Source organism: Phalangium opilio, unplaced genomic scaffold, assembly GCF_054372755.1.
Source record: "Phalangium opilio isolate 3A_F unplaced genomic scaffold, DU_Popi_V2 ptg000002l_1, whole genome shotgun sequence".
Classification (NCBI taxonomy): Eukaryota; Metazoa; Arthropoda; class Arachnida; order Opiliones; family Phalangiidae; genus Phalangium; species Phalangium opilio.
In genome coordinates, this window is record NW_028324144.1 from 1822568 (window position 1) to 1848052 (window position 25485).

General features: G+C 37.9%; 1 protein-coding gene and 1 long non-coding RNA gene across 6 annotated transcripts in view; one reads left to right on the top strand and one right to left on the bottom strand.

Moving 5' to 3' along the window:
* The window catches only part of LOC149718206 (uncharacterized), an 82175-nt gene that overhangs the window by 34570 nt on the left and 22120 nt on the right, over window positions 1-25485 (bottom strand). The gene's annotated exons all lie outside the window — the stretch shown is intronic.
* Window positions 17404-20543, top strand: LOC149718209 (uncharacterized). Of its 4 annotated transcripts, XM_089865039.1 has the most exons (9): window positions 17404-18152; window positions 18225-18264; window positions 18356-18432; window positions 18730-18802; window positions 18876-19040; window positions 19109-19277; window positions 19430-19641; window positions 19705-20051; window positions 20110-20543. In XM_089865039.1, the coding sequence occupies exons 1-9, from the start codon at window positions 18100-18102 to the stop codon at window positions 20201-20203; spliced, it is 1230 nt and encodes a 409-aa protein (XP_089721165.1). In that variant the 5' UTR covers window positions 17404-18099; the 3' UTR covers window positions 20204-20543. The 4 variants fall into 4 exon arrangements, with proteins under 4 accessions (XP_089721165.1, XP_089721168.1, XP_089720801.1 ...); XM_089865042.1 differs by having other exon boundaries at window positions 18206-18264; window positions 19430-20051; XM_089864675.1 differs by having other exon boundaries at window positions 19430-20051.

The window sequence follows — 25485 nt, forward strand, 5'->3', positions numbered from 1 at the left end:
TTTAAACCAACTTAATTTTCCACGAACTATATTGCGAGAACAATTGCCTCGTGTTAAAACGACCTCGTTAGGCAGAGTAATGGTATTTTAACGGTATGTAACGCGAGTCTGTTTCCATTTTGGACTTCATATATAAAATTTAAATTGTATTATACAGGGTGTTTCGGAGAAGTCTGGCACAAATTAACAGGCGTGTTCTTCGGGTCAAAAGAAGTCAAAAATGTTCTATGAACTTTTGGGTGAAAGCCCCCGTTTCAGAGTTATGTACTCTCCAAAGTTGGCCTTAAAACAATGGAATTTTTCCGATATGTGGAACTGGTATTATGCCTTTGGACAAATTGTTTTCTAATTTGCCATAAGCTTATGTACGAAGAAAATACAGCTAGTGAAGTGATTTAAAGGGCCGCTAACATATTCGTTCTCGTATTAATAACGTTATTGCAAAAATAATAATCCCAAACAAATTTATTGCACCTTAAACGCCAGTTACTTGCTTAATTAGACTTTTGGTTTTATGTTCCTTCGGTTACAAAACATCAGCATTTACAAAAATTGTTCAAAATGACCTTCTTCAACGTTTAAGCAAACTTGCGCGCGTCTTTTAAACGACTCGCGAACACGTTCGAAGATTCCTAGCGTGTTGAGGATGTTATCACAACCATCAATTATTCTTTGTCTTAAGTCCTGGACATCTAGAACTTCACTACGGTACAGAAAGCTACTCTTCTTGGAAAGTCACCTTCGTTTATAGCGTGTACTTTTTGTAAATGGTATGGGTGGAACTGCTGTCCACGAAGGATTTTCCAAACGAGTACATGATTTACACCTAATTGGCGGTCAATGATCCTGGTTGTAGGATCTTCCTCAAAAATAGTTAGAACATTGTCTTCAATGTCCTCGGGTACAATCTGCGGGCGAACTTCAGGGCCTGACGGTTGTAGCTTGCCGGTTTCTCTCAAACGACTGTCAACAGCCGTAAACGTTTGCCGATTCGGAACTTGTCGTTCAGGAAAGTGTTCCTGGTACAAGCGCCGAGCTTCAACCCCATTACCTTGAGCCAATCCGTACATCAGATGCATATCTGAATACTTTGCATTCGTGAAGTAGACCATTATTTGTTTTAGAGTAGCTGCCAAATTCGCATTTGAAAAGTAAAGCACATTAAATTCGATTTTCTTTTACTCAAGCTTAAGTAGTAAAATTAAAAAACAAATTACGCTGCGTTGGTTAAAACAATCGGAATGCTTCTTAAGAATCACATTTCCACCCATACCATTTACAAAAAGTACAAGCTTTAAACGAAGGTGACTTTCCAAGAAGAGTAGCTTTCTGCCAGTGGTTTTTGGCACAAGTAATAGACTTGGACTTTCCACGTATTTTGCTGGTCTCTGACGAAGCCAATTTTTGGCGTGGCGGTGTAATTAATTTGCCCAACCAGCACGAGTGGAGTCAAAGAAAGCCACACGCGACACGCGTAAGGGCACATCAGGTGCAGTTTAGTTTGAACGTGTGGTGCGGAATTGTAGGCGATTGGTTAATTGGACCCTTTTTTACGCAACCAAGGTTAAATGGGGAGGCATACTTGAGATTTTTGCAGGACAATTTACCAGACCTTCTAGACAAAGAATGTGGTTCATGCACGATGGGGCACCGCCACACTTTAGCCTTCGAGTAAGACAGCATCTTGATGTCGAATTCCCTTTGAGGTGGATAGGTCGAGGCGGAGCTATTGCTTGGCCAGCAAAATCGCCGGATCTCAACCGAAGTGATTTTTTCCTGTGGGGACATTTGAAAGACTTGGTGTACCGTAGTGAAGTTCGAGATGTCCAGGACTTAAGACAAAGAATAATTGATGGGTGTGATAACATCCGCAACACGCCAGGAATCTTCGAACGTGTTCGCGAGTCGTTTAAAAGACGCGCGCAAGTTTGCTTAAACGTTGAAGGAGGTCATTTTGAACAATTTTTGTAAATGCTGATGTTTTGTAACCGAAGGAACATAAAACAAAAAGTCTAATTAAACAAGTAACTGGCGTTTAAGGTGCAATAAATTTGTTTGGGATTATTATTTTTGCAATAACGTTATTAATACGAGAACGAATAATGTTAGCGGCCCTTTAAACCACTTCACTAGCTGTATTTTCTTCGTACATAAGCTTATGGTAAATTAGAAAACAATTTGTCCAAAGGCATAATACCAGTTCCACATATCGGCAAAATTCCATTGTTTTAAGGCCAACTTTGGAGAGTGCATAACTCTGAAACGGGGGCTTTCATCCAAAAGTTCATAGAACATTTTTGACTTATTTTGACCCGAAGAACACGCCTGTTAATTTGTGCCAGACTTCTCCGAAACACCCTGTATATTTTATTATTCAACATTCTCATTTCAGTTACCGTGGCAACTGAAACATTAGCAAACAAAATAAACCTAGCAGTTAAAATTATACTTCAGTTTCGTTACGCAAACTCTGTCCTTTGGCATATCTTACAAACCACATCGGTACTCAAAGGAGATTACTAAATTGTCTTAAAATTATATTAAATTGTTGGATTGTTGTACTTTGTGTCTTCGCCTTTCAGATTTAATACGTTATGATTTAAGTGGACCCCAAAATGGCGCTGAACAAAATGGAATTTCTAGGAAATAATCGATATTTCAAATACAGGTATAGAATTTGCACTTTAAAAATAGTAAATGTTATTTATCCTTGATAAATTGATCAATAGGTTCGCCAATGAGACTGAAATTACCTACGCGACAACTAAAGTGAGTTTATAATCACTCGTTCGCGTTATTGAAGCGAGGAATTAAGAGTGATTTTCTTGATGAGAACTGTATTTCCATTTCTTATCAGAAAATATGGGACGTAAAAAGCAAAGCAACCCAGTTCGAAATGATGGCAGATTATTTAAAACGATCCCTGAACATGAAGTAAATTCCATTCTTTGTACTTTATTAAACGACTATTAATTGGGGGCGAGCGAGAAAGAATCGCATTAAGGCGCTCCTTTGACTTTGACATAATGGTTCTGAGAAAACTGAAAAATTTAAAGTTGCGATTATAGACAAAAATATATGAAGAATTCTTCAATTGTAATCTCAACCATCTCTCAGAAACAAATGTTTGAACACTCGCGAGGTCATGTTAAGGTCATTATATAATTCATTTTGCCGATTCAATTATACAGGGTCAAGTGGGAAAAAGGTGCCAATTCTGTAAGTAATTTTAGGCCTAATATTAAAAAGCTTTGATTAATTCCCGATTAACGAAGTCAAAATATTTAATCTTTATGATGGTTTTAGAAAACTCACATCTTCACGGTAGACACGCCACGCTCATTTTTCGACACTCGACTGGAAAATTACACTCCGTCTTCTCCCTATGGAACGACCGACATAATAATCCTTTCGGGTGCCCCGAAGAGAGTCACGTCCACTTCATTGTCCTTCTTAAATATGGACACTCCAGTAAATTTCCCTCAATAAACATTCCATTCACTACCCAATTGATTAATTTCCATTCTCGGTTCAATTAGGTGCTGATTTTAATTGTGTTCACTTTGGTTCTTCTGTCACTTTTGCTCGTCGTTCACTCTATAGTAACCAACAAATACAAATCGGTGCCCATCAAGAGGGTTGTCAAGAAAATGGCCCGAGAAACCCTGGAAAATGTTTGGGAGAACACGTCGCTCTTGTGCGGCGAAGGTAAGCGCATCCCTAACAGTTGATAACAATTCACCCTCGCGCGAGCCAGTTTCGCATGAGGGTTTCAATTACCAAAGATTGTCTTCAAAGCAAAAGATTTCTGGCGCTTTAATCAGACATAAAGACTGTATAATTTTGTTCCCCATAGCGATTCCCTCCATTTTGCCCCACATTACTTGTCGTCTGCTGGCTTCGTCGTGGCTGATCGGAGTGACTTTCATTCTGTTCTACTTGGGTTGCTTCTTGCGGACGGAGTTCACGATAGAAAGTTACAATCGCATCGACACTCTAGCGGACTTGGTCAAATCGGGAATTCCAACAGGAATGATGCCGACTACATACAAACGCCTCCGATTTTTGGTGAATATTCTTCTGTATGTTAAGTTTCTCAATTCTTCTGTTGCATTGTTCCGTATCTACAGTCAGCCCAGGACCCCTCTGTTAGGGAATGGCTAGGCGAACTAGATCAGAATAAATGTTTGGCCGATTTTAAAGATATCTCCGGAAATGCTTTCATTCCCATTGTTTCCGGGCAGAAAGCTGCAATCATGAAGGTCGAAAATTTTAATACTTTCTTCGAACTCATTATGAGATACGAAAAAGATTTGTTATACGCGATGAAAGCGGGACTTTATTTTTCGGAAGAAGACGTTGAGTTCGACTACCTACACACCATGTTCAACACTTCTTGGGTGAGAAGCAGTCCCCAACTGCACGAGTCCGTCCAACTGAGGTCGGTAAGAATTTTATACTAAAATTATGAAGGGGTTTTGACAAATATTCTATCGCAGCATGGCACCCATTTTCGAAACGAAAGTTTTCAAATATCTGGATTTTGAGTTCGATTACACGATTAAACAGCTCAAGTGGGAGAAACCGTTCAAAAGCGTGACTGACTTGGACCTGAGCAGCGTCTGCGTTCCTTTCTACTTTCTTCTCATGTTGTTGTCGGGAACAGTAGCCATTGTCATAACCGAAATTATCTTCTACTAATTAACATGAACTCGTAAAAAGTAATACGTCACCACACCAAATCTAACATAAACTTCAAATTTACTTGGAAATATATATTGTTCACCAACGAAATCACCGTGTGTTTCGATCTACTCTTGAACTTCATGAGGGTAATTATGCACTAATGACACGAATGCGAATAAATAATTACTCACTCTAGTGTGAATTTAAATGAAATTAAAATTGGCAAATATATGGACGTATGCTTTACGTTTCATCAAGAAACCTCGCGATAGAATAGTTTTTCGTCATCTTTAAGACGGTTTTAACTAGAGTTGAAAAAATACAGATGTGGGCGTAGTTTCCAAATGAAAGTTGAAAATATACCGAAAATGAAATTTGATTTCTTGTAAATTGGCGAGAAAATGACTATGTTTGCAAATATAAAATGTTATTATTGATTTAAAAGAACGTCAATTAAGATAAATTTTTCACGAGAGCAAGTCTCATTTAAAGTGAACTTTTTAGATACAATTTACTGAGGTAGGGGGTTATTTTTCTCTTTAAAGTACAACAGATTTCATTAAAATATGTTAACATTTCACCAGGATACAAATTTTTGAAATAATTTAAAATGAAAAAGGTTCACCCAAAAATCGATTGTGATATTCGAAATGGGGGGGGGGCTGGGATTATAATTACGTAAGAGTTTGGTTCACGCGCCAGCTCACGCGAGGCGCGCGCTTCAATTTAAATTTTCAAACTAGGCTTAGCAATAACATTGTGTATAAAATTAAGCCTAAGCCTTAGTTGTTGTTTATTTTTCACCTTCTACGTCACAGAAGCCCGAAATTTTAATTAAAGACTATTTCAGGGGGGGGGGGAATTCTTTTTGGTATATCCAATGTAAAAGGGTAAAATTGTATTTAAACGGAATATGTTATAGACATGTGTATTGGAGTGTTTAAAATTTTACGATTTCAATAAAACTCACTCCTTAGCAATAAAGCAATCAGCCGTTGTGTTTCTTCTTCGTAGTTGAATTGTCTCCATATTAAACCTTCCACGTCCAAGAATTCTAATCTTTCATTATTTTTCCACAAACTCTATTACGAGAATAACTACCTCGAGTTTATATAACCATGTTGAAAACCCGACCAAACGTAATATTTTAAAAAGATATGTAACGAGAGTCTGTATATATAGCAGAATTCAGTCTTAGAAAGGGTCAATATTCCCCCACAAAACACATTTCCTTCCACGCTTTAAACTTTAAAAGTACAACTCTTCTAGTCTGGATTTTATTTTTAATTAAAAATATTGATTAAAAAAATGTATTATTCATCATTTTCATTTCAGTTACCCTGGCAACAGAAACATTAGTGGAGTGTGTTTGGTTAACAAAATTGGCTATTAAAATGATATTTTAGACTCATTATTGCAAACTTTGTTCGGTACGAAACTTGATATACTTAGACGTAAAACGGTACTCGAAGGAGCGTAGTAATTTGTCTTGAAATTTAATAAAATTATTATAATCGGGTCGATGAAAACAAAAATTAATTTGAAGCGAGATATTTTTGCAGCTGCCAATAATTATTTATCAAACCTTTTTGTCTATTAAAAATGTATGGCACAGGCGTCAGTTCAAAACGTATTTCGCGATCGTTGGCATTTCTAAAACCTTGGTGATATCGAATTTTCTTCTCAAAGTTTTGTACGAAACACTTAAAGGTAGGGTAAAAGGTAAAATCAAATGTGTTTTTTTACTGATTCTTCTACTAATTTTAAGGCCGATCTGCATAGGAAATATCTCCGAATGATTTTGAAACTCAAATTAGTTTGAGACTTCATTATAGATAATTAGAATTGTGCGTAACGCCCCTCCCTGCCTTCTTAATGTAAACAAAATTTAACTAGCGCCATGATTGTCACAACGCTCGCAAATTTTATAAAATAACGCTTCAAATCTCATTCGACATGGAGAGTGCCAAGTGAATTTCAAATTTAGTCGATGAGTTTTGAAAATAATTTGAATTTTAAAATCATTCGGAGCTGGTACTTCCTCGACATTTCACTGCGCAGATTGATCTTATAATTAGTAGAAAAATCTAGAAAAATCGATAAAAATCGATTCATTTTCCTTTTCGCCCTCCCTTTAAACCAACTTAATTTTCCACGAACTATATTGCGAGAACAATTGCCTCGTGTTAAAACGACCTCGTTAGGCAGAGTAATGGTATTTTAACGGTATGTAACGCGAGTCTGTTTCCATTTTGGACTTCATATATAAAATTTAAATTGTATTATACAGGGTGTTTCGGAGAAGTCTGGCACAAATTAACAGGCGTGTTCTTCGGGTCAAAAGAAGTCAAAAATGTTCTATGAACTTTTGGGTGAAAGCCCCCGTTTCAGAGTTATGTACTCTCCAAAGTTGGCCTTAAAACAATGGAATTTTTCCGATATGTGGAACTGGTATTATGCCTTTGGACAAATTGTTTTCTAATTTGCCATAAGCTTATGTACGAAGAAAATACAGCTAGTGAAGTGATTTAAAGGGCCGCTAACATATTCGTTCTCGTATTAATAACGTTATTGCAAAAATAATAATCCCAAACAAATTTATTGCACCTTAAACGCCAGTTACTTGCTTAATTAGACTTTTGGTTTTATGTTCCTTCGGTTACAAAACATCAGCATTTACAAAAATTGTTCAAAATGACCTTCTTCAACGTTTAAGCAAACTTGCGCGCGTCTTTTAAACGACTCGCGAACACGTTCGAAGATTCCTAGCGTGTTGAGGATGTTATCACAACCATCAATTATTCTTTGTCTTAAGTCCTGGACATCTAGAACTTCACTACGGTACAGAAAGCTACTCTTCTTGGAAAGTCACCTTCGTTTATAGCGTGTACTTTTTGTAAATGGTATGGGTGGAACTGCTGTCCACGAAGGATTTTCCAAACGAGTACATGATTTACACCTAATTGGCGGTCAATGATCCTGGTTGTAGGATCTTCCTCAAAAATAGTTAGAACATTGTCTTCAATGTCCTCGGGTACAATCTGCGGGCGAACTTCAGGGCCTGACGGTTGTAGCTTGCCGGTTTCTCTCAAACGACTGTCAACAGCCGTAAACGTTTGCCGATTCGGAACTTGTCGTTCAGGAAAGTGTTCCTGGTACAAGCGCCGAGCTTCAACCCCATTACCTTGAGCCAATCCGTACATCAGATGCATATCTGAATACTTTGCATTCGTGAAGTAGACCATTATTTGTTTTAGAGTAGCTGCCAAATTCGCATTTGAAAAGTAAAGCACATTAAATTCGATTTTCTTTTACTCAAGCTTAAGTAGTAAAATTAAAAAACAAATTACGCTGCGTTGGTTAAAACAATCGGAATGCTTCTTAAGAATCACATTTCCACCCATACCATTTACAAAAAGTACAAGCTTTAAACGAAGGTGACTTTCCAAGAAGAGTAGCTTTCTGCCAGTGGTTTTTGGCACAAGTAATAGACTTGGACTTTCCACGTATTTTGCTGGTCTCTGACGAAGCCAATTTTTGGCGTGGCGGTGTAATTAATTTGCCCAACCAGCACGAGTGGAGTCAAAGAAAGCCACACGCGACACGCGTAAGGGCACATCAGGTGCAGTTTAGTTTGAACGTGTGGTGCGGAATTGTAGGCGATTGGTTAATTGGACCCTTTTTTACGCAACCAAGGTTAAATGGGGAGGCATACTTGAGATTTTTGCAGGACAATTTACCAGACCTTCTAGACAAAGAATGTGGTTCATGCACGATGGGGCACCGCCACACTTTAGCCTTCGAGTAAGACAGCATCTTGATGTCGAATTCCCTTTGAGGTGGATAGGTCGAGGCGGAGCTATTGCTTGGCCAGCAAAATCGCCGGATCTCAACCGAAGTGATTTTTTCCTGTGGGGACATTTGAAAGACTTGGTGTACCGTAGTGAAGTTCGAGATGTCCAGGACTTAAGACAAAGAATAATTGATGGGTGTGATAACATCCGCAACACGCCAGGAATCTTCGAACGTGTTCGCGAGTCGTTTAAAAGACGCGCGCAAGTTTGCTTAAACGTTGAAGGAGGTCATTTTGAACAATTTTTGTAAATGCTGATGTTTTGTAACCGAAGGAACATAAAACAAAAAGTCTAATTAAACAAGTAACTGGCGTTTAAGGTGCAATAAATTTGTTTGGGATTATTATTTTTGCAATAACGTTATTAATACGAGAACGAATAATGTTAGCGGCCCTTTAAACCACTTCACTAGCTGTATTTTCTTCGTACATAAGCTTATGGTAAATTAGAAAACAATTTGTCCAAAGGCATAATACCAGTTCCACATATCGGCAAAATTCCATTGTTTTAAGGCCAACTTTGGAGAGTGCATAACTCTGAAACGGGGGCTTTCATCCAAAAGTTCATAGAACATTTTTGACTTATTTTGACCCGAAGAACACGCCTGTTAATTTGTGCCAGACTTCTCCGAAACACCCTGTATATTTTATTATTCAACATTCTCATTTCAGTTACCGTGGCAACTGAAACATTAGCAAACAAAATAAACCTAGCAGTTAAAATTATACTTCAGTTTCGTTACGCAAACTCTGTCCTTTGGCATATCTTACAAACCACATCGGTACTCAAAGGAGATTACTAAATTGTCTTAAAATTATATTAAATTGTTGGATTGTTGTACTTTGTGTCTTCGCCTTTCAGATTTAATACGTTATGATTTAAGTGGACCCCAAAATGGCGCTGAACAAAATGGAATTTCTAGGAAATAATCGATATTTCAAATACAGGTATAGAATTTGCACTTTAAAAATAGTAAATGTTATTTATCCTTGATAAATTGATCAATAGGTTCGCCAATGAGACTGAAATTACCTACGCGACAACTAAAGTGAGTTTATAATCACTCGTTCGCGTTATTGAAGCGAGGAATTAAGAGTGATTTTCTTGATGAGAACTGTATTTCCATTTCTTATCAGAAAATATGGGACGTAAAAAGCAAAGCAACCCAGTTCGAAATGATGGCAGATTATTTAAAACGATCCCTGAACATGAAGTAAATTCCATTCTTTGTACTTTATTAAACGACTATTAATTGGGGGCGAGCGAGAAAGAATCGCATTAAGGCGCTCCTTTGACTTTGACATAATGGTTCTGAGAAAACTGAAAAATTTAAAGTTGCGATTATAGACAAAAATATATGAAGAATTCTTCAATTGTAATCTCAACCATCTCTCAGAAACAAATGTTTGAACACTCGCGAGGTCATGTTAAGGTCATTATATAATTCATTTTGCCGATTCAATTATACAGGGTCAAGTGGGAAAAAGGTGCCAATTCTGTAAGTAATTTTAGGCCTAATATTAAAAAGCTTTGATTAAATATCGATTAACTTAGTATAAATATTAAATCCTTATGATGGTTTTAGAAAAGTCATATCACCATGATAGACACGCCACGCTCCTTTTTCGATAAACGAATCAAATATTACACTCCGTCTTCTCCCTATGGAACGAGCGAAACTATTATCCTTTCGGGTGCTCCGAAGAGAGTCTTGTCCACTTCCTGGTCCTTCTTAAACATGGACACTCCAGTAAATTTCGCTCCATAAACATTCCATTCACCACACAATTCATTAATTTCCATTCTCGGTTCAATTAGGTGGTGATACTAATTGTGTTCACTTTGGTCATTCTGTCACTTTTGCTCGTCCTTCATTCCGTCGTAACTAACAAATACAAATCAGTGCCCACCAAGAGAAGGGCCAAGAAAATGGCCCGAGAAACCCTGGAAAATGTCTGGGAGAACGCGTCGCTCATCTGCGCCGAATGTAAGCGATTAAGCGCATCCCTAACAGACAGTTGATAACAATTCACCCTCGCGCGAGCCAGTTTCGCATGAAGGATTCAATAACCAAAGATTATGTCTTCAAAGCAAAAGATTGCTGGTGCTTTAATCAGACATAAAGACTGTATAATTTTGTTCCCCATAGCGATTCCCTCCATTTTGCCCCACTTTACTTGTCGTCTGCTGGCTTCGTCGTGGCTGATCGGAGTGACTTTCATTCTGTTCTACTTGGGTTGTTTCTTGAGGACGGAGTTCACAATAGAAAGTTACAATTACATCGACACTCTCGCGGACTTGGTCAAATCGGGAATTCCAACAGGAATGACAGTGGACACATACAAACGCCTCCGATTTTTGGTGAATATTCTTGTGTATGTTGAATTTCTCAGTTCTTATGAGGTCATTGTTCCGTATCTACAGGCAGCCCAGGACCCCTCTGTTAAGGAATGGCTAGGCGAACTAGATCGGAATAAATGTAACACCGATTTTCTAGATACCACTAGAAAAGCTTTCATTCCCATTGTTTCCGGGCAGAAAGCTGCAATCATGAAGGTTGAATTTTTGAATTTTGGCATCGAACTCTTTACGAGATTCAAAAACGGTAGGAAAATGTTATCCGCGATGAAAGCGGGACTTTATTTTTCGGAAGAAGACGTCGAGTTTGACTACGTACACACCATGTTCAACACCTCTTGGGTGAGAAGCAGCCCGCAACTGCACGAGTCCCTCCAACTGAGGTCGGTAATGAATTTTATCCTAAAATTATGAACGGCTTTTGACGAATGTTCTATTGCAGTATGGCGCCCTTATTCGAAACGAAAGTTTTCAAATATCTGGACTTTGAGTTCGATTACACGATGAAACAGCTCAAGTGGGAGAAACCGCCGGAAAGCGTGACTGACTTGGACCTGAAGAGCGTCTGCGTTCCTTTCTACTTTCTCCTCATGTTGTTGTCGGGAACAGTAGCCGTCGTCATAACCGAAATTATCTTCTATTATTTAACATGAACTCGTAAAATGTAATACGTCACCACACCAGAGACCAGATCTAACACAAACTTTGAATTTACTTCGAAATGTATAGTTCACCAACGAAATCACTGCGTGTTGCGATTTACTCTTGAACTTATTGAGGGTAATTATGCACTTATGACACGAATACGATTAAATATTTTCTCACTCGAGTGTGAATTTAAATAAAATTAATTAAACTTGGAAATGTTGATCTATGGTTTTCGTTTCATCAAGATACTATAGCCAACAGAATAGTTTGTCGTCATTTTTATGGCAATTTTAACTAGTGTTGAAAAAGTGCAGTTGTGGTTTTCGTTTGAAAGTTGATAAAAAATGCGAAAATCAAAATTGAATTTCTTGTAAATAAGCGATAAAATATATTTTTTTTTCAAATCTAAAATGTTATTAACGATTTAAAAAATATAAATAGATACTTAATTACGATTAAACACTTTCGCACGAGTAAAGTTAGTTACAAATATTGTATTTTCAAAGATTAAATTGTAATAACGGCTTGAAGGCATTCGATTAAGCTCCGACCAATAATAATTATTCAAACCACAAACCTTGCCGTCTTTAAAAATATTCATGGTTTAAATTCATGTTAAATTTCAAATTCCGCCTGTAATCTTATTGTGGGTGAAATAAAAAGTTAATTTGACGCGAGACATTTTTGCAGTTGCCAATCATATTCTTATTAAACATTCTTGTCCATTTATTCAGTAACACTTTGAAAAGGTTTTCGGTGAATTTTTTATGTTAAAATCAAATATGCTATAATTAAGTCAACCCATAAGTGCATCAACCACATCCACAATGACTTGTAAATGAGGGAACTAAAAGGTGGTCAAGTCAAAATTTTACAATTCTATTCTACAATATTTTTCGTCTGCTACATGTATTTAGAGAACGATTAATCGTTTCGAAACGAATATTTTGAAAAACGAGTAATATTCGTTTAAACGAATACTCTATTCGGATTTCGAATAGGAGATCTGATAAAACCGAGGGGTAGACACTTGAGAACTCGGGTGTACAATATGTCTTGAACTCAATGCACTGTCAAAGCTGAACTCTGAGTTCCGAAGGCTTCGAACTCAATGCACTGTCAAAGCTGAACTCTTTTGAACTCAGGTGTACACAGAGATCCAAAGTGTCTACCCCCTCGGATAAAACGTTTAATACAAACACGCATGCGACGATGTTTTGCCTCCTTCAAGTCTCGAATTGAATAATAAAGCCATAGGAAAATATTATATAGCTTCCTATAAGTATGAAACGTACTACATTTTCATACTACAGCATTTGTTTCCAGATTTGACGCGCTTACGCTTTTACGCCCCCTGCGGGACGTTTTAGAACTACGAGTAAAAGGGGGGGGGGCGAAACCGCCACCAAACGTCTTACCTCCTACCAGTTTAGTGGCTAGCATTGGTCGTCCAAATCAAAATAATTCCAAGCTAGTTTTTCGCGTCATCTATTAATTTATTATGATAATATTGTCAAGCACTTTATCACTTATAATTATCATAATAACAAGTTCAAGACCTTTAACGGTTTAATTAAAATATGAATTTTTCTAAACAAATATTTAATTTTTATTAACGTTAAAAAATCTCTCTAAAGGTGGCAATGGAAACTTTTAACAAATTTCAACGGAAGAAACTGCTGTTTACATGGCTTAAATGGAGAGATTCATACTTATATTATTTTCTTATGATAAAGCCAAAACTCTATTACGAGAATAATAAATAACTTAGTTGAAATAGAACCTGTTCTCTTCCAAACGAAATATTTCCAAAATTCAATTGTTCTACTCTGGTCTTTATTTTTAATAAAAATCGTTTAGATAGCTTAATTATCTTCATTTCCGTTACCCTGGCAACCGAAATATTAGCAGGTGTGTTTTGTTTGGCACAAATAGCTGTAAAAATGATATTTTAAATTGATTGGGCAAACTCTGTTCAGCACGACGCCAAAACGGTACTCGAAGGAGAGTAGCAAATTGTCTTTAAATTTAATAAAATGATTATGACTTGAATAATTTGAGAGATTTGAAGTTAATAAGATGGTTTCACTTCACGTCGTCGACTTTCGGATTTTACACGTTATGATTTAAATGGAGCCCAAAATGGCGCTGAACGAAATGGAGTTTCTCGGAAATAATCGATATTTTAAATACAGGTATTTAATTTGCATTTTGAAATATTTATCCTTGATATATTGATCAATAGGTTCGCCAATGAGACTGAAATTAAATACGGCATACTTCCGGTGAGTTTATAATCATTCGTTCGAGTTATCGAAGCGAAACTTGAACAATCTCTCGGAATTGAGATTGATTTTCTTGATGACAATTGCACTTTCATTTCTTGTCAGCTTTGGTGGAGTACTACGAGCAAACGGACCCAGTTAAAAATGATGGCGGATTATTTAAAACGATCCCTGAACATGAAGTAAATTCCATATTTGAAAATATATTAGACGATTATTAATTGGGGCGAGCGAGAAAGAATCGCCTTCACGCGATAAATTAATCCTCGTTAGTTTGACAAAATTGATACGCGGAAAGTGGCGGGTGAAAACGATTAGTACTGATTTAGACAAATACGAGGAAAACTTAAAAAAGGGGAAGAATTGTAATCGTACCGAACCCTCAGAAACCAATATCTTTATGAACATTCATAAGATTATGTTAAAGTCATATTTTAATTCATCTTGTCGATTAATTTTCAGGGTCGATAAGTTTTACGGTACTCCTCCTTTTGATTTATATACTCTTGAACCTACACACAGTAATTTGAAAGTGAGTGATTAAAACGCTTTGATTTATTAATAAATTACGAAGCATAAATAGTTAATTTTTACGATGGTTTTAGAAATTGCATATCTTCACGTGTAACACTGCAAGTTCATTTTTCGAGGGCCGACTGGAATATTTCACTCCGTCTTCTCCCTACGGAGCGACCACCTGGTTTATCGTGTCCGCCCCCCCGAAGAGAGTCACGGCCACTTCATTGTCCTTCTTAAATATGGACACTCCAGTAAATTTCGATCAATATACATTCCATTCACCGCCAATTCATTAATTTACATTCTCGGTTCAATTAGGTGCTGCTTTTAACTGTGTTCACTTTGGTCCTTCTGTCACTTCTGCTCGTTGTTCACTCCATCGTAACCAACAAATACAAATCGTTGCCCACCAAGAAAGTGGTCAAGAAAATGGCCCGAGACACCCTGGAAAATGTTTGGGAGAACGCGTCGCTCTTCTGTCTCGAACGTAAGCGATCAAGCGCACGTTAACATTTAATAACAATTAACTCTTGAGGGAACATGTTTCGTATGAGGGATTCAATTACCAAAGACTATGTTCCCGTAACGAAAAATGTCTAGCACTTTCATCGGTAAAGCGAACTGGATAATTCTTTTCCTTACAGCGATTCCCTCCGTTTTGCCCCACATTACTTGTCGTCTGCTCGCTTCGTCGTGGCTGATCGGAGTGACTTTCATTCTGTTCTACTTGGGTTGTTATTTGCGGACGGAGTTCACGACGGAAAGCTACAATCGCATCGACACCCTCTCGGACTTGATCAAATCGGGAATTCCACCATTACTGTTGCCGGAAACATACGGACACCTGCGAGCTTTGGTGAATATCCTTCTGTATGTTAAGTCTCTCAATTCTTCTGACGTCATGGTTGCGTATTTACAGGCAGCCCACGACGCGGCTGTTAAGAAATGGCTAATCGCATTCTTAAAGATGAAAGTATATGAAGAAATTGGCGATACTTTGGAAGAATATTTCGAACCCGTCCGTTCCGGGAAAAAAACTTTCATAACTACGGTCGAAATGCTGTTTTCCATGGAACCATATTTAAGGGAAAGCAAGGGCATAAACAATTTCGAAAAGAACGTCAAAAATTTCGTAGAGGTCATGAAGAACAAAGGAGGACTTTACTTTTCGCAAGAAGACATCACGTTCGACTACGTACACACCATTTTCAACACCTCTTGGGTGAGAAGCATACCCCAACTGCACGAGTCCGTCCAACTGAGGTTGGTAGTGAATTTTATGGTAAAATTATGATGGGGTTTTGACGAATGTTCTATTGCAGCATGGCACCCTTATTCGAAACGCAAGTTTTCAAATATCTGGATTTTGAGACACAATACAGGATTGAACAGCTCAAGTGGGGGAAACCGTTGAAAAGCGTGACTGATTTGGACCTGAAGAGCGTCGGCGTTCCTTTCTACTTTCTTCTCATGTTGTTGTCGGGAACAGTAGGCGTCGCCATCACCGAAGCTATCTTCTATTATTTAACATGAACTCTTAAAATACAATACGTCACCACACCAAATCTAACACAAACTTCAAATTTACTTATTGAGGGTAATTATGCACTTGTGACACGAATGCGATTACATATTTACTCACTCTCGTGTGAATTTAAATGAAATTAGTTAAACTTGGAAAATACGTTGATCTATGGTTTTCGTTTCATCAAGAAACTATAGCCAATAGAATAGTTTGTCGTCATTTTTATGAAAATTTTAACTATTGTTGAAAAAGTACAGTTGTGGATTCCGTTTGAAAGTTGAAAAGAATCGCGAAAATTAAAATTTTATTTCTTGTAAATAAGCGATAAAATATATATATATTTTTTTCAATTCTAAAATGTTATCAACGATTAAAAAAATATAAATAGATGCATCAGAAGCTTAATTACGATTAAACACTTTTCGCACGAGTAAAGTTAGTTAAAAATATTGTATTTTCAAAGATTAATTTGTATTAAGGGCTTAAAAGCATTCGATAAAGCCCTGACCAATAATAATTATTCAAACCACAATTCTTATCGTCCTTAAAACTATTCATGGTTTAAATTCATGGGATTTTCTTGTCAATATCTTCGAGTTATAGAATTTAACCTAGCCTGAGCTTCAAAACAATTAACTACCAATTACTTAGATGAAGACCACAAATAAACTTTGCTTTATGTATGGGGTGGCGTAGCGGCTAGCGCTTTCGCCTCTCAGCGAGAGGATCCCGGGTTCGATCCCGAACCGGGTGAAAATCTGGGAACAAATCCTTCCGCGTAGAGTTTGCAAGTTCTCTCCCGTTTGTTAAAGGAGTTTTCCTCCGCGGTCTAACCCGGTTTCTCCTTTCCATCAAAACTTGCAGAGGTTAACGGTAATAGTTAGTATAGGGCGCTGTAGGTTAGCTGTGGCATAGGGGCTAGCCACCAGCCCCCTTTGCATTGTAAAGGGACCCACCTGTAAACAAGCCGCAGGCTTAGTGTGGAAATCCCTTCATAGTCAAAGCTTATATAATTATTATTAATAAATTGAACCGATATTGATGTTTTATCTGGGGCGATAATTTGCTCCCTTGCTACAAAATGCTCGTTTACAACATTAATGTTAAATTTAAAATTCCTTCTGTAATTTTATTGTGGGTAAAATAAAAAGCTAATTTGACGCGAGATATTTTTGCAGTTGTCCATTTATTCATTTATTCATTAATACTTTGAAAAGGTTTTCGTGGAATTATTTGTATGTTAAAATCAAATATGCTATAATTAAGTCAAGCCATAAGTGCATCTACCACATCCACAACCATTTGCAAATGAGCGAAATACTTCGAAGATAATTGCAGCAATTTAAAAAAAACAGTACTTGAGAAACAGATCAAAGGTCAAGTTAAATCGGTTAACTAGACTGATCGGGGATGCAGTTGACCCTCCAAGCGAGATATCTGTTTGTTATCGGGACATGCTTTCATTAAATGAAAATATATTTTTAATTTGAAATTCAGAAATAGAGTGTGACATAGAAGTTACATTTTCTACTCAAAATTGGTTTCCCATAGAACGGCTGTACTTCGGTTCTGCCTCTCTGAATGTTTTGTAATCCGGCCAGCCATCTTGGAAAATGGCGGCTGGGAATGTAAAACCTTTTTTACGGATAAACGTATCATCGCCAACTTTAAGTACACCTGTTGACAATTTGGGCCGCTGTTATTTTTGGTTTGAATTTAATCTCAGAAATATTTTCGTTACAAAATGTTACCAGAATAATAAATAAATATCGACCAAACGTAATGGTAAGTAACGCGACCCTGCATATATCAGAATTCAGTCTTAGAAATGGTAAGTATTGCCGTACAAAACCTTTTCTCTTCCAAACTAAATATTTTCATGTTCAGCTATTCTAGTCTTGACTTTATATAAAAAAATAAATTAATTATTCAGCAGTTTCATTTCAGTTACCCTGGCAACAGAAACATTAGCGAGAGTGTTTTGTTTACAAAAAATCTCTGTTAAGATAATATTTTAGATTCATTAGGCAAACTCTGTTCGGTACGAGACTCGACATATCTTACACGCCAAACAGGGTATTCAAAGGAGCGTAGTAAATTGTCTTAAAATTTAAAAAAAAAATGACTATGGCTTGAAAATTTGAGAGATTTGAAGTTTTAAAAGATTGTCGTACTTATCTTCGAACTTCGGATTTTACAAGCTATGCTTTAAGTGGAGCCCAAAATGACGCTGAACGAAATGGAATTTCTTGGAAATAATCGATATTTCAAATACAGGTATAGAATTTAAATTTTCAAATCATAAATGTTATTTATCCTCGATTTTCAAGAATGCCTCATTTATTATAGGTTCGCAAATGAGACTAAAATTGAGTACGCAGTGATTGAAGTGAGTTTATACAATCATTCATTCTCATTGTTGATGTCTCGGAATTAAGATAGATTTTCTATATGACGATTGTATTTCCAATTCTTGTCAGGTATGGGAAAAAATGAAAAGCAAACTAATCTGGTTCAAAATTATGGCGGATTATTTAAAACGATCCCTGAACATGAAGTAAATTTCATATTTGGAACATCATTAAAAGATTATTAATTGGGGCGAGTGAGAAAGAATCGCCTTAACGCGATGAAATAATCCTCGTTAGTTGACAAAATTGGTCTGCGAAATGTGGAAAACTGTAATCGAACCGACGGGTGAACCCGTTAAGTTGCGATTTTAGACAAAAATATACGAAAAATACTTAAATTGTAATCCTAATTATCTCTCAGAAACGAATATCATTCAGTTTATAAAAACTTATGACATTATATTAAGCTCATATTTTAATTCATTTTGTCGCTTTATTTACAGAGTCAAGTGGACTCCTGTTCCAGCTTCTATAATAAATTCATTATATATGGAACCTACGAATGAATTCTACACTGTAACTGATTAAAACGCTTTAGTTAATTACGTAACTAAGAAGTATAAATACTAAATCCTTGCGATGGTTTTAGAGGACTCGTATCTTCACGGTGGACACGCCACGCTCACTTTTCGATGGCCGACTGGAATATTTCACTCCGTCTTCTCCCTATGGAGCGACCAAGACGATAATCCTTTCAGCGCCCCCGAAGAGAGTCACGTCCACTTCCATGTCCTTCTTAAACATGGACACTCCAGTAAATTTCCCTCAATAAACAGTCCATTCACCACACAAGTCATTAATTTCCATTCTCGGTTCAATTAGGTGTTAATTTTAATTGTGTTCACTTTGGTTCTTCTGTCACTTTTGCTCGTTGTTCACTCCATCGTAACCAACAAATACAAATCGATGCCCATTAAGAAACTTGTCAAGAAAATGGCTCGAGAAACCCTGGAAAATGTCTGGGAGAACGCGTCGCTCTTCTGCCTCGAACGTAAGCGATTAAGCGCACCCCAAACAGCTGATAACAATTCACCAGTTTTCTATGAGGAACTCAATTGCCAAAGATTATGTCCCCATAACGAAAGATGGCTGGCGCTTTAATCACTCATGGTAAAGCCAACTGGATAATTTTGTTCCCTACAGCGTTTCCCTCCGTTTTGCCCCACATTACTTGTCGTCTGCTGGCTTCGTCGTGGCTGATAGGAGTGACTTTCATTCTGTTCTACTTGGGTTGCTTCTTGCGGACGGAGTTCACGACGGAAAGCTACAATTACATCGACACTCTCTCGGACTTGATCAAATCGGGAATTCCACCATTAATGTTCCCGGACACATACGACCAGCTCCAAGTTTCGGTGAGTATCCATCTGTGTGTTAAGTTTACCAATTCTTCTGACATCATTTTCGCGTATCTACAGGCAACCCATGACCCGGCTGTTAAGGAATGGCTAAGCGGATTCGATAAAATGAAAATATTGGAAGAACTTTCAGTTACTTTGGATAAAGATTTCGAACCCGTTAATTCCGGGAAAAATTCTATGATATTAACGGTCGAAATGCTGCTTTCCATAGTACCATATTTAAGGATGAGCACGCTAGGCCTAGGCGATTTCGAAAAGGACATCAAAAATTTCGTAGAGGCCATCAAGAGCAAAGGCGGATTTTACTTTTCGGAAGAAGACGTCGAGTTCGACTACCTACACACCATGTTCAACACCTCTTGGGTGAGAAGCAGTCCCCAACTGCACGAGTCCGTCCAACTGAGGTTGGTAATGAATTTTATGGTAAAATTATAAGTTGGTTTGACGAATTTTCCATTGCAGCATGACACCCTTATTCGAACGCAAGTTTTCAAATACTAGCTGGATTTTGAGCTCGATTACAGGATTGAACAGCTCAAGTGGGAGAAACCGTTGAAAAGCGTGACTGACTTGGACCTGAGTAGCGTCTGCGTTCCTTTCTACTTTCTTCTCATGTTTTTGTAGGGAACAGTAGCCGTCGTCATAAGCGAAATAATCTTCTACTAATTAACTTGAAAGATGAAAATTAAATTCCTTTCCTCACGAAATGAAAAGGAATTTTTCAAAGATAAACAAGTTTTCCATTTCCTTTTAAATGTAGTAAAGAAAAGAAATCACGTTGGATCTTCTTGTAAATGGAATAATAACGCACTTAATCCCACTTATGACACGAATGTGATTAAAAATTTGCACATAAATGTGCATTTAATAAAGATTATTTAAATGTGGTAAGCATATCGAGCCGTTGTTTTTAATCCATCAACTAACTTGTTGATAGAATAGTTTGGCGTCTTTATATATCAGTTACGACTTGAATGTATTAAACAGGAAAACAGGATTGCAATTATCGGTTTATAGAATTGATGTTTTCAAGTCGCATCATAACTTTGACTTCAATTTGATGAGAGAACAAATTACGAATGGTATATTTACACTTTCCTTAGCCTTGGTCTAATACATATTACACCATAAGTTCTTAAGATATGTTCCTTCCATAAGTTTGTCACTGGTAACTTAGAAACTGGAGCTTATAATTTTGAAGTGAGTGAGCTAGGTCATAGATTCCGGGTAAAGCGAGGGAGGCTTGGTGAGTGGGGCGCTGCTGTCACATTTGGGCTTAGTAATGCACAGACTAAATTGGACCTAGATGGAACTTGGTCCTGCATGCAAAATTAATCACCGAGTGTAGCTAATCAATTCTCGCTTACGTCGTTCTCGAACTAGTTATCACGAGTACTGTAAGTCTCTTAGTACCATTACGAAGTAGAGGTATTGTCATACTTATGGAAGGAACATATCACTTATAAACTTATGATTACACTTATATCAAACATGAATGTCTATATGTAGAATTGCGGGCGGGGGCGGGGGGTATGGAACATACCGGTAATTGTCGCGTCGCAGCATGGCAGCAGTAAGCAGTGGGGCTAGAAAAGGTTTTTGGAGATTTCATAGAGGGCGCTTCTAGAGTGATAGGATGAATCCAATTCCCGCCGTTTTTCTTCGCAACCCTTTTGGTCCCACAATCTGTCGTTGTCAATTACTTCGATTGGGGGAAAGGGGGTCACGTGCGCGCCACTAACCCTTCTATGCCAGCATGGCTCACTCGAGATAATAAAACCCTCTCAGAATCGTATATATATCAGGAATGCGTACAGATACTAGGAATATTTGTGAACGTACCAGCTATTTTCACTCAATGTATCTAGGAGAATTTGGTTTTGAAGAGCTAGAAAGTCTAATCATTATGTGTGTTGCTACCAACCAATGAAACAACAGTAACGTTTGAAAGACGCCATCAGAATTATTCACAGGCGCGACGGATAGTAAGTTCTCAAGTCCCTCCCACAAAACCCGCGTGGAAATTAACGAGGGGGTAGACAGTTGAGAACACAGGTGTTCAATATGTCTTGAACTCAATGTACTGTCAAAGATGATTTCATTTGAACTCAGGTGTACACAGAGATCCAGAGCGTCTACCTCCTCGGAAATTAATTAACATGGGATATAGGGGGAGGAGCACAATGATTCCAATTATCTGTATGCATTCCTGAGTATATATGAGGAGTCTTTTTGGTCTCCTAGACGCTGCCGAGTGAGTTGCTTCCCCTTAATAAGGGAATTTTGGAAACCCTTTCTTTTCTATATCCGCCATGCCCAGGATATTCCCTTTTTCCTCTCTCTCTCTCTCTTACTCTCTCTGTATTTTTCTCTTTTTATTCCTATTACGAGAGAAAATCGCTCTTACACTTTCTCCAAACCATTCCCGAGTCTAGTTCGGACTTATATTTGCACCTACAAACACTTCTTTTAATTGTTTAGGGTTAATAAAATAATATCAAAATAATTAGCGAAAATTTACCTTAAGGAAAATTGTCAGGTAACATAACATTGTACCTTAACAAAACGGCCTTTTTCTAAATATAAAAGGAATTAAATATTAAAAAAATATTATTATCTCTTATTATAAAATATTTAGCATTTAATTAGAATTAAAAAACATCAATGACTCCTGCGCCATCCGCCATTGGTTTAGTGGCGTCTGCTAGTCAGAGTCATGACCTTACCCCTACGGGATTGGTTGAATATTCACAGGCTGAGAGCTTTAAGAGTAAGGTAGGGTTCGGGATAGCAGACGCTACTAAAACAATGGCGGATGGCGCAGTGGTCCTTGATTGTTTTTAAGACTAATTAAATGTTAATTATTTTGTAATAAAAGATTTATTTTCGTTAATATTAATTTCCCTTATATATATATTTAGAAAAAGGCCGTTCTTTTCAATTAAGGTATAACGAATTATTTTAACGGGATTTATTCTTTTTAACACTAATCGTTAATTAATTAATTAATTTCCTTGCTAATTGCATATACCGTTCCGATAATATTTATTTTAGAAATAAGGACAAACAAACAAATCACTCTCCCATGCAGTTTCCCCATCCCATAGTGTTAAAGTTCAATGTGAACAGGGCCTTTCCTTCGATAGAGAATATAGTTATAGACAATATTCTTTGACTAAAAGTAGATAGCTATAGTCCTTGGCACCCTCGTCCGCGGCGGCGGGCGGCGGCGGCAGCTGACCAAGTGAAGTTAATCCTTCGCATCTCTCTTTCTCTTTTAGCTATATAGTTCTCATTCCTGGCTTTTTCCATATATATGGGAAGACGTGTGCCCATCCCTCGCCCCCTTCTTCTTTTATAACTAAGAAGTACCATAAGTTTATAAGTGATATGTTCCCAAATAAGTATAACACTACCTATACAAGTTCGTAATGCTACTGAGAGACTTACAGCTCGAGCTAGTTCGAGAATCGAAGTCCTACACTCGGTGGTTAATTAATTTTGCAGGGTTTCCATCTAAGCCCTATTTAGTCTGCATTACTAAGCCCAAATTTGACAGCAGCGCCTCACTCACCAGGCCTCCCTCGCTTTACCCTGAATCTATGACCTACCTCACTCACTCACTTCATGACAAGCTCCAGTTTCTAAGTTACCAGAATTTACAAACTTATGGAAGGAACATATCTTATGATATTGTGGAAGTACGTAGATATTGCATCCATAGAGAGCAAGATGCGCCTATATAACATCTCCGGAGCAACCAGGAACGGGGGGATGGGGGGACGATGGTCAGAGGGAAGGGTCAAGACGGAAAAAGAATGTCCGGTTATAAGAGAAGGTATTAGCGCCAATATATAGGCGGATCAGGAAGAAGATATTTAGCTTATGTGCACCATACCTCCCTCGCCTCCCCCAATTCTCCGAACCCAAAAAGGGATAGTCCACTTGCTTCGCTTTTAAAGCTTTCTTCGAATTCCGTAAATTAAGGTTTATTATGTCACTAATAACCAGAAGGGGATAATAGAAAAAGCGTGACACTCTGTACCCTCTTAATGCTTTGGTTATGTAACGTGATTCTTCCCAGGCGAGGTAACCCATTTTGTTTGCTCTCCTGTTCATCAAACTTCAGATGGGCACATCGCACCGTGCTAGGGTGACTTCTATTACTGTTTGGTGGTACTAAATCCTCAGCAATCAAGTAGACACAAACCTTGATTGTCTTGACGTGGGACAAAAACGCACAAGAGCATGCATGCGCCTGGGCAAATAGTTAAGCGCTAATAGAGTGATGATGAGCCAGGAACTATTTATCGCATTGCGTATGTGATTCGGTTTAGTAACCTTGTGAACTCCAAATGTTAAAATGATGTTGGGAAGAATCACGTTACAATTACCGCGCTTTGTGGTACATACACTTCTCTCAAAGAGAAGTATTATATACTTCTGCGAATAACTTAATTACTTTCCTTACAAAATTAAGTCCTGACGTTACAAACTACTACAATATTACTTGTTTCCTTATGAACCATTGCATTTATTACTTGTATGACCAAAATCTAATATTAATATGATACTATCCCTTTAAAGGAGCTCTGAAGGTGAAGTAACACTCGGACTGCTTCCGATGCGGATAAAAGAAAAATATATATATATATATATAGTCTCTAACTCTTTATTTCTTTCTTTCTTTCACGTCATGCCTGCCTGAACCCTTTAATTACTAAGTTTCTTTCGATCCGCAACCATCAGTCCCAAAAAGAAAAGATTACTATACCAAACTTTTTCTACTTCATCCTCCATCCGATTATGAAAGAACTAATAACCTATGACCCGCGTCATTGTTCAAACGATACCCAATGACCCCAAATCATATAGAGACATCATAGTTCTGTCATCGTGGTAAAAAAGCGCGCCTGTTGCGCCAAGGCATGCACGCGCGCTCTAGATACAACATCTCTTCGCCCTAAAAAAATTCCACTTTTTTGCCCTTCACCTGCTGCCTGCCATGGATGAGGGGTATGGGGAAATCACCAGCCATCCAGGATTCCAGGGACCTTCTGGAATCCATCCTCCCTCTCTCCATGAAAGGATCTCTTTTACACTTTTCCCCCATCAAGGTTTTTTCCAAGAAGGAATAAGCGCGTTCGTCTTTGAAAACTTTCTGGATGGGCTATAGGAGTTTTTGGTGGGGTTTAGAAATAGAAAAAAAGTACACGCGTGTCCCGCACGTGCCCACCCCTCGGTGTGTGGATACCCTCTAGGGCGCCCCCTGTTTTTAACCTTTCGAGAGCGACGGACCGGAAACTCAGGGAACCCCCGTTACTAGACGCCTCTGAATATTTGGGCCTCGCGTTTTACTCTCCTACCCAAACCAAACCAATGTCTGAAGGTATAAAAGAGAAAGTTGATTAAACCGAGGTTTTAAACTCATCAAAATGAAGGCTTTTCTGCTGAAGCTTAATACATATTAGCACGGTTTGAGGCGTGGCTTAGCGCATGCGCTTAGAAAATGGTGTCAAAAAGCTCGCCTTACGGTCATAGCGATATCTGGCGACGCTATTCGCGAGAAAAATCGCAAACCTTACGTTCAAAAGGCCCTAATGTGTAGTATGCCTAGGAATTTGGTGGCGTTGTTTCAGAGTCAAGGAAACAAGTATTTTGTGTCAGTCATCCAATATTATAAAAGGGAAAGTCATACGCTGGTACAGGGGCAAACCGAATCACATGTACCGGCACCGGGTTTGCACTACTAAATCTATGAAGCAAAAGTTCTAACGCATTCCCATATCAACTACGCCTCAAAATTCAAACTAACAAACCGAATTGGCTATTTTCGGT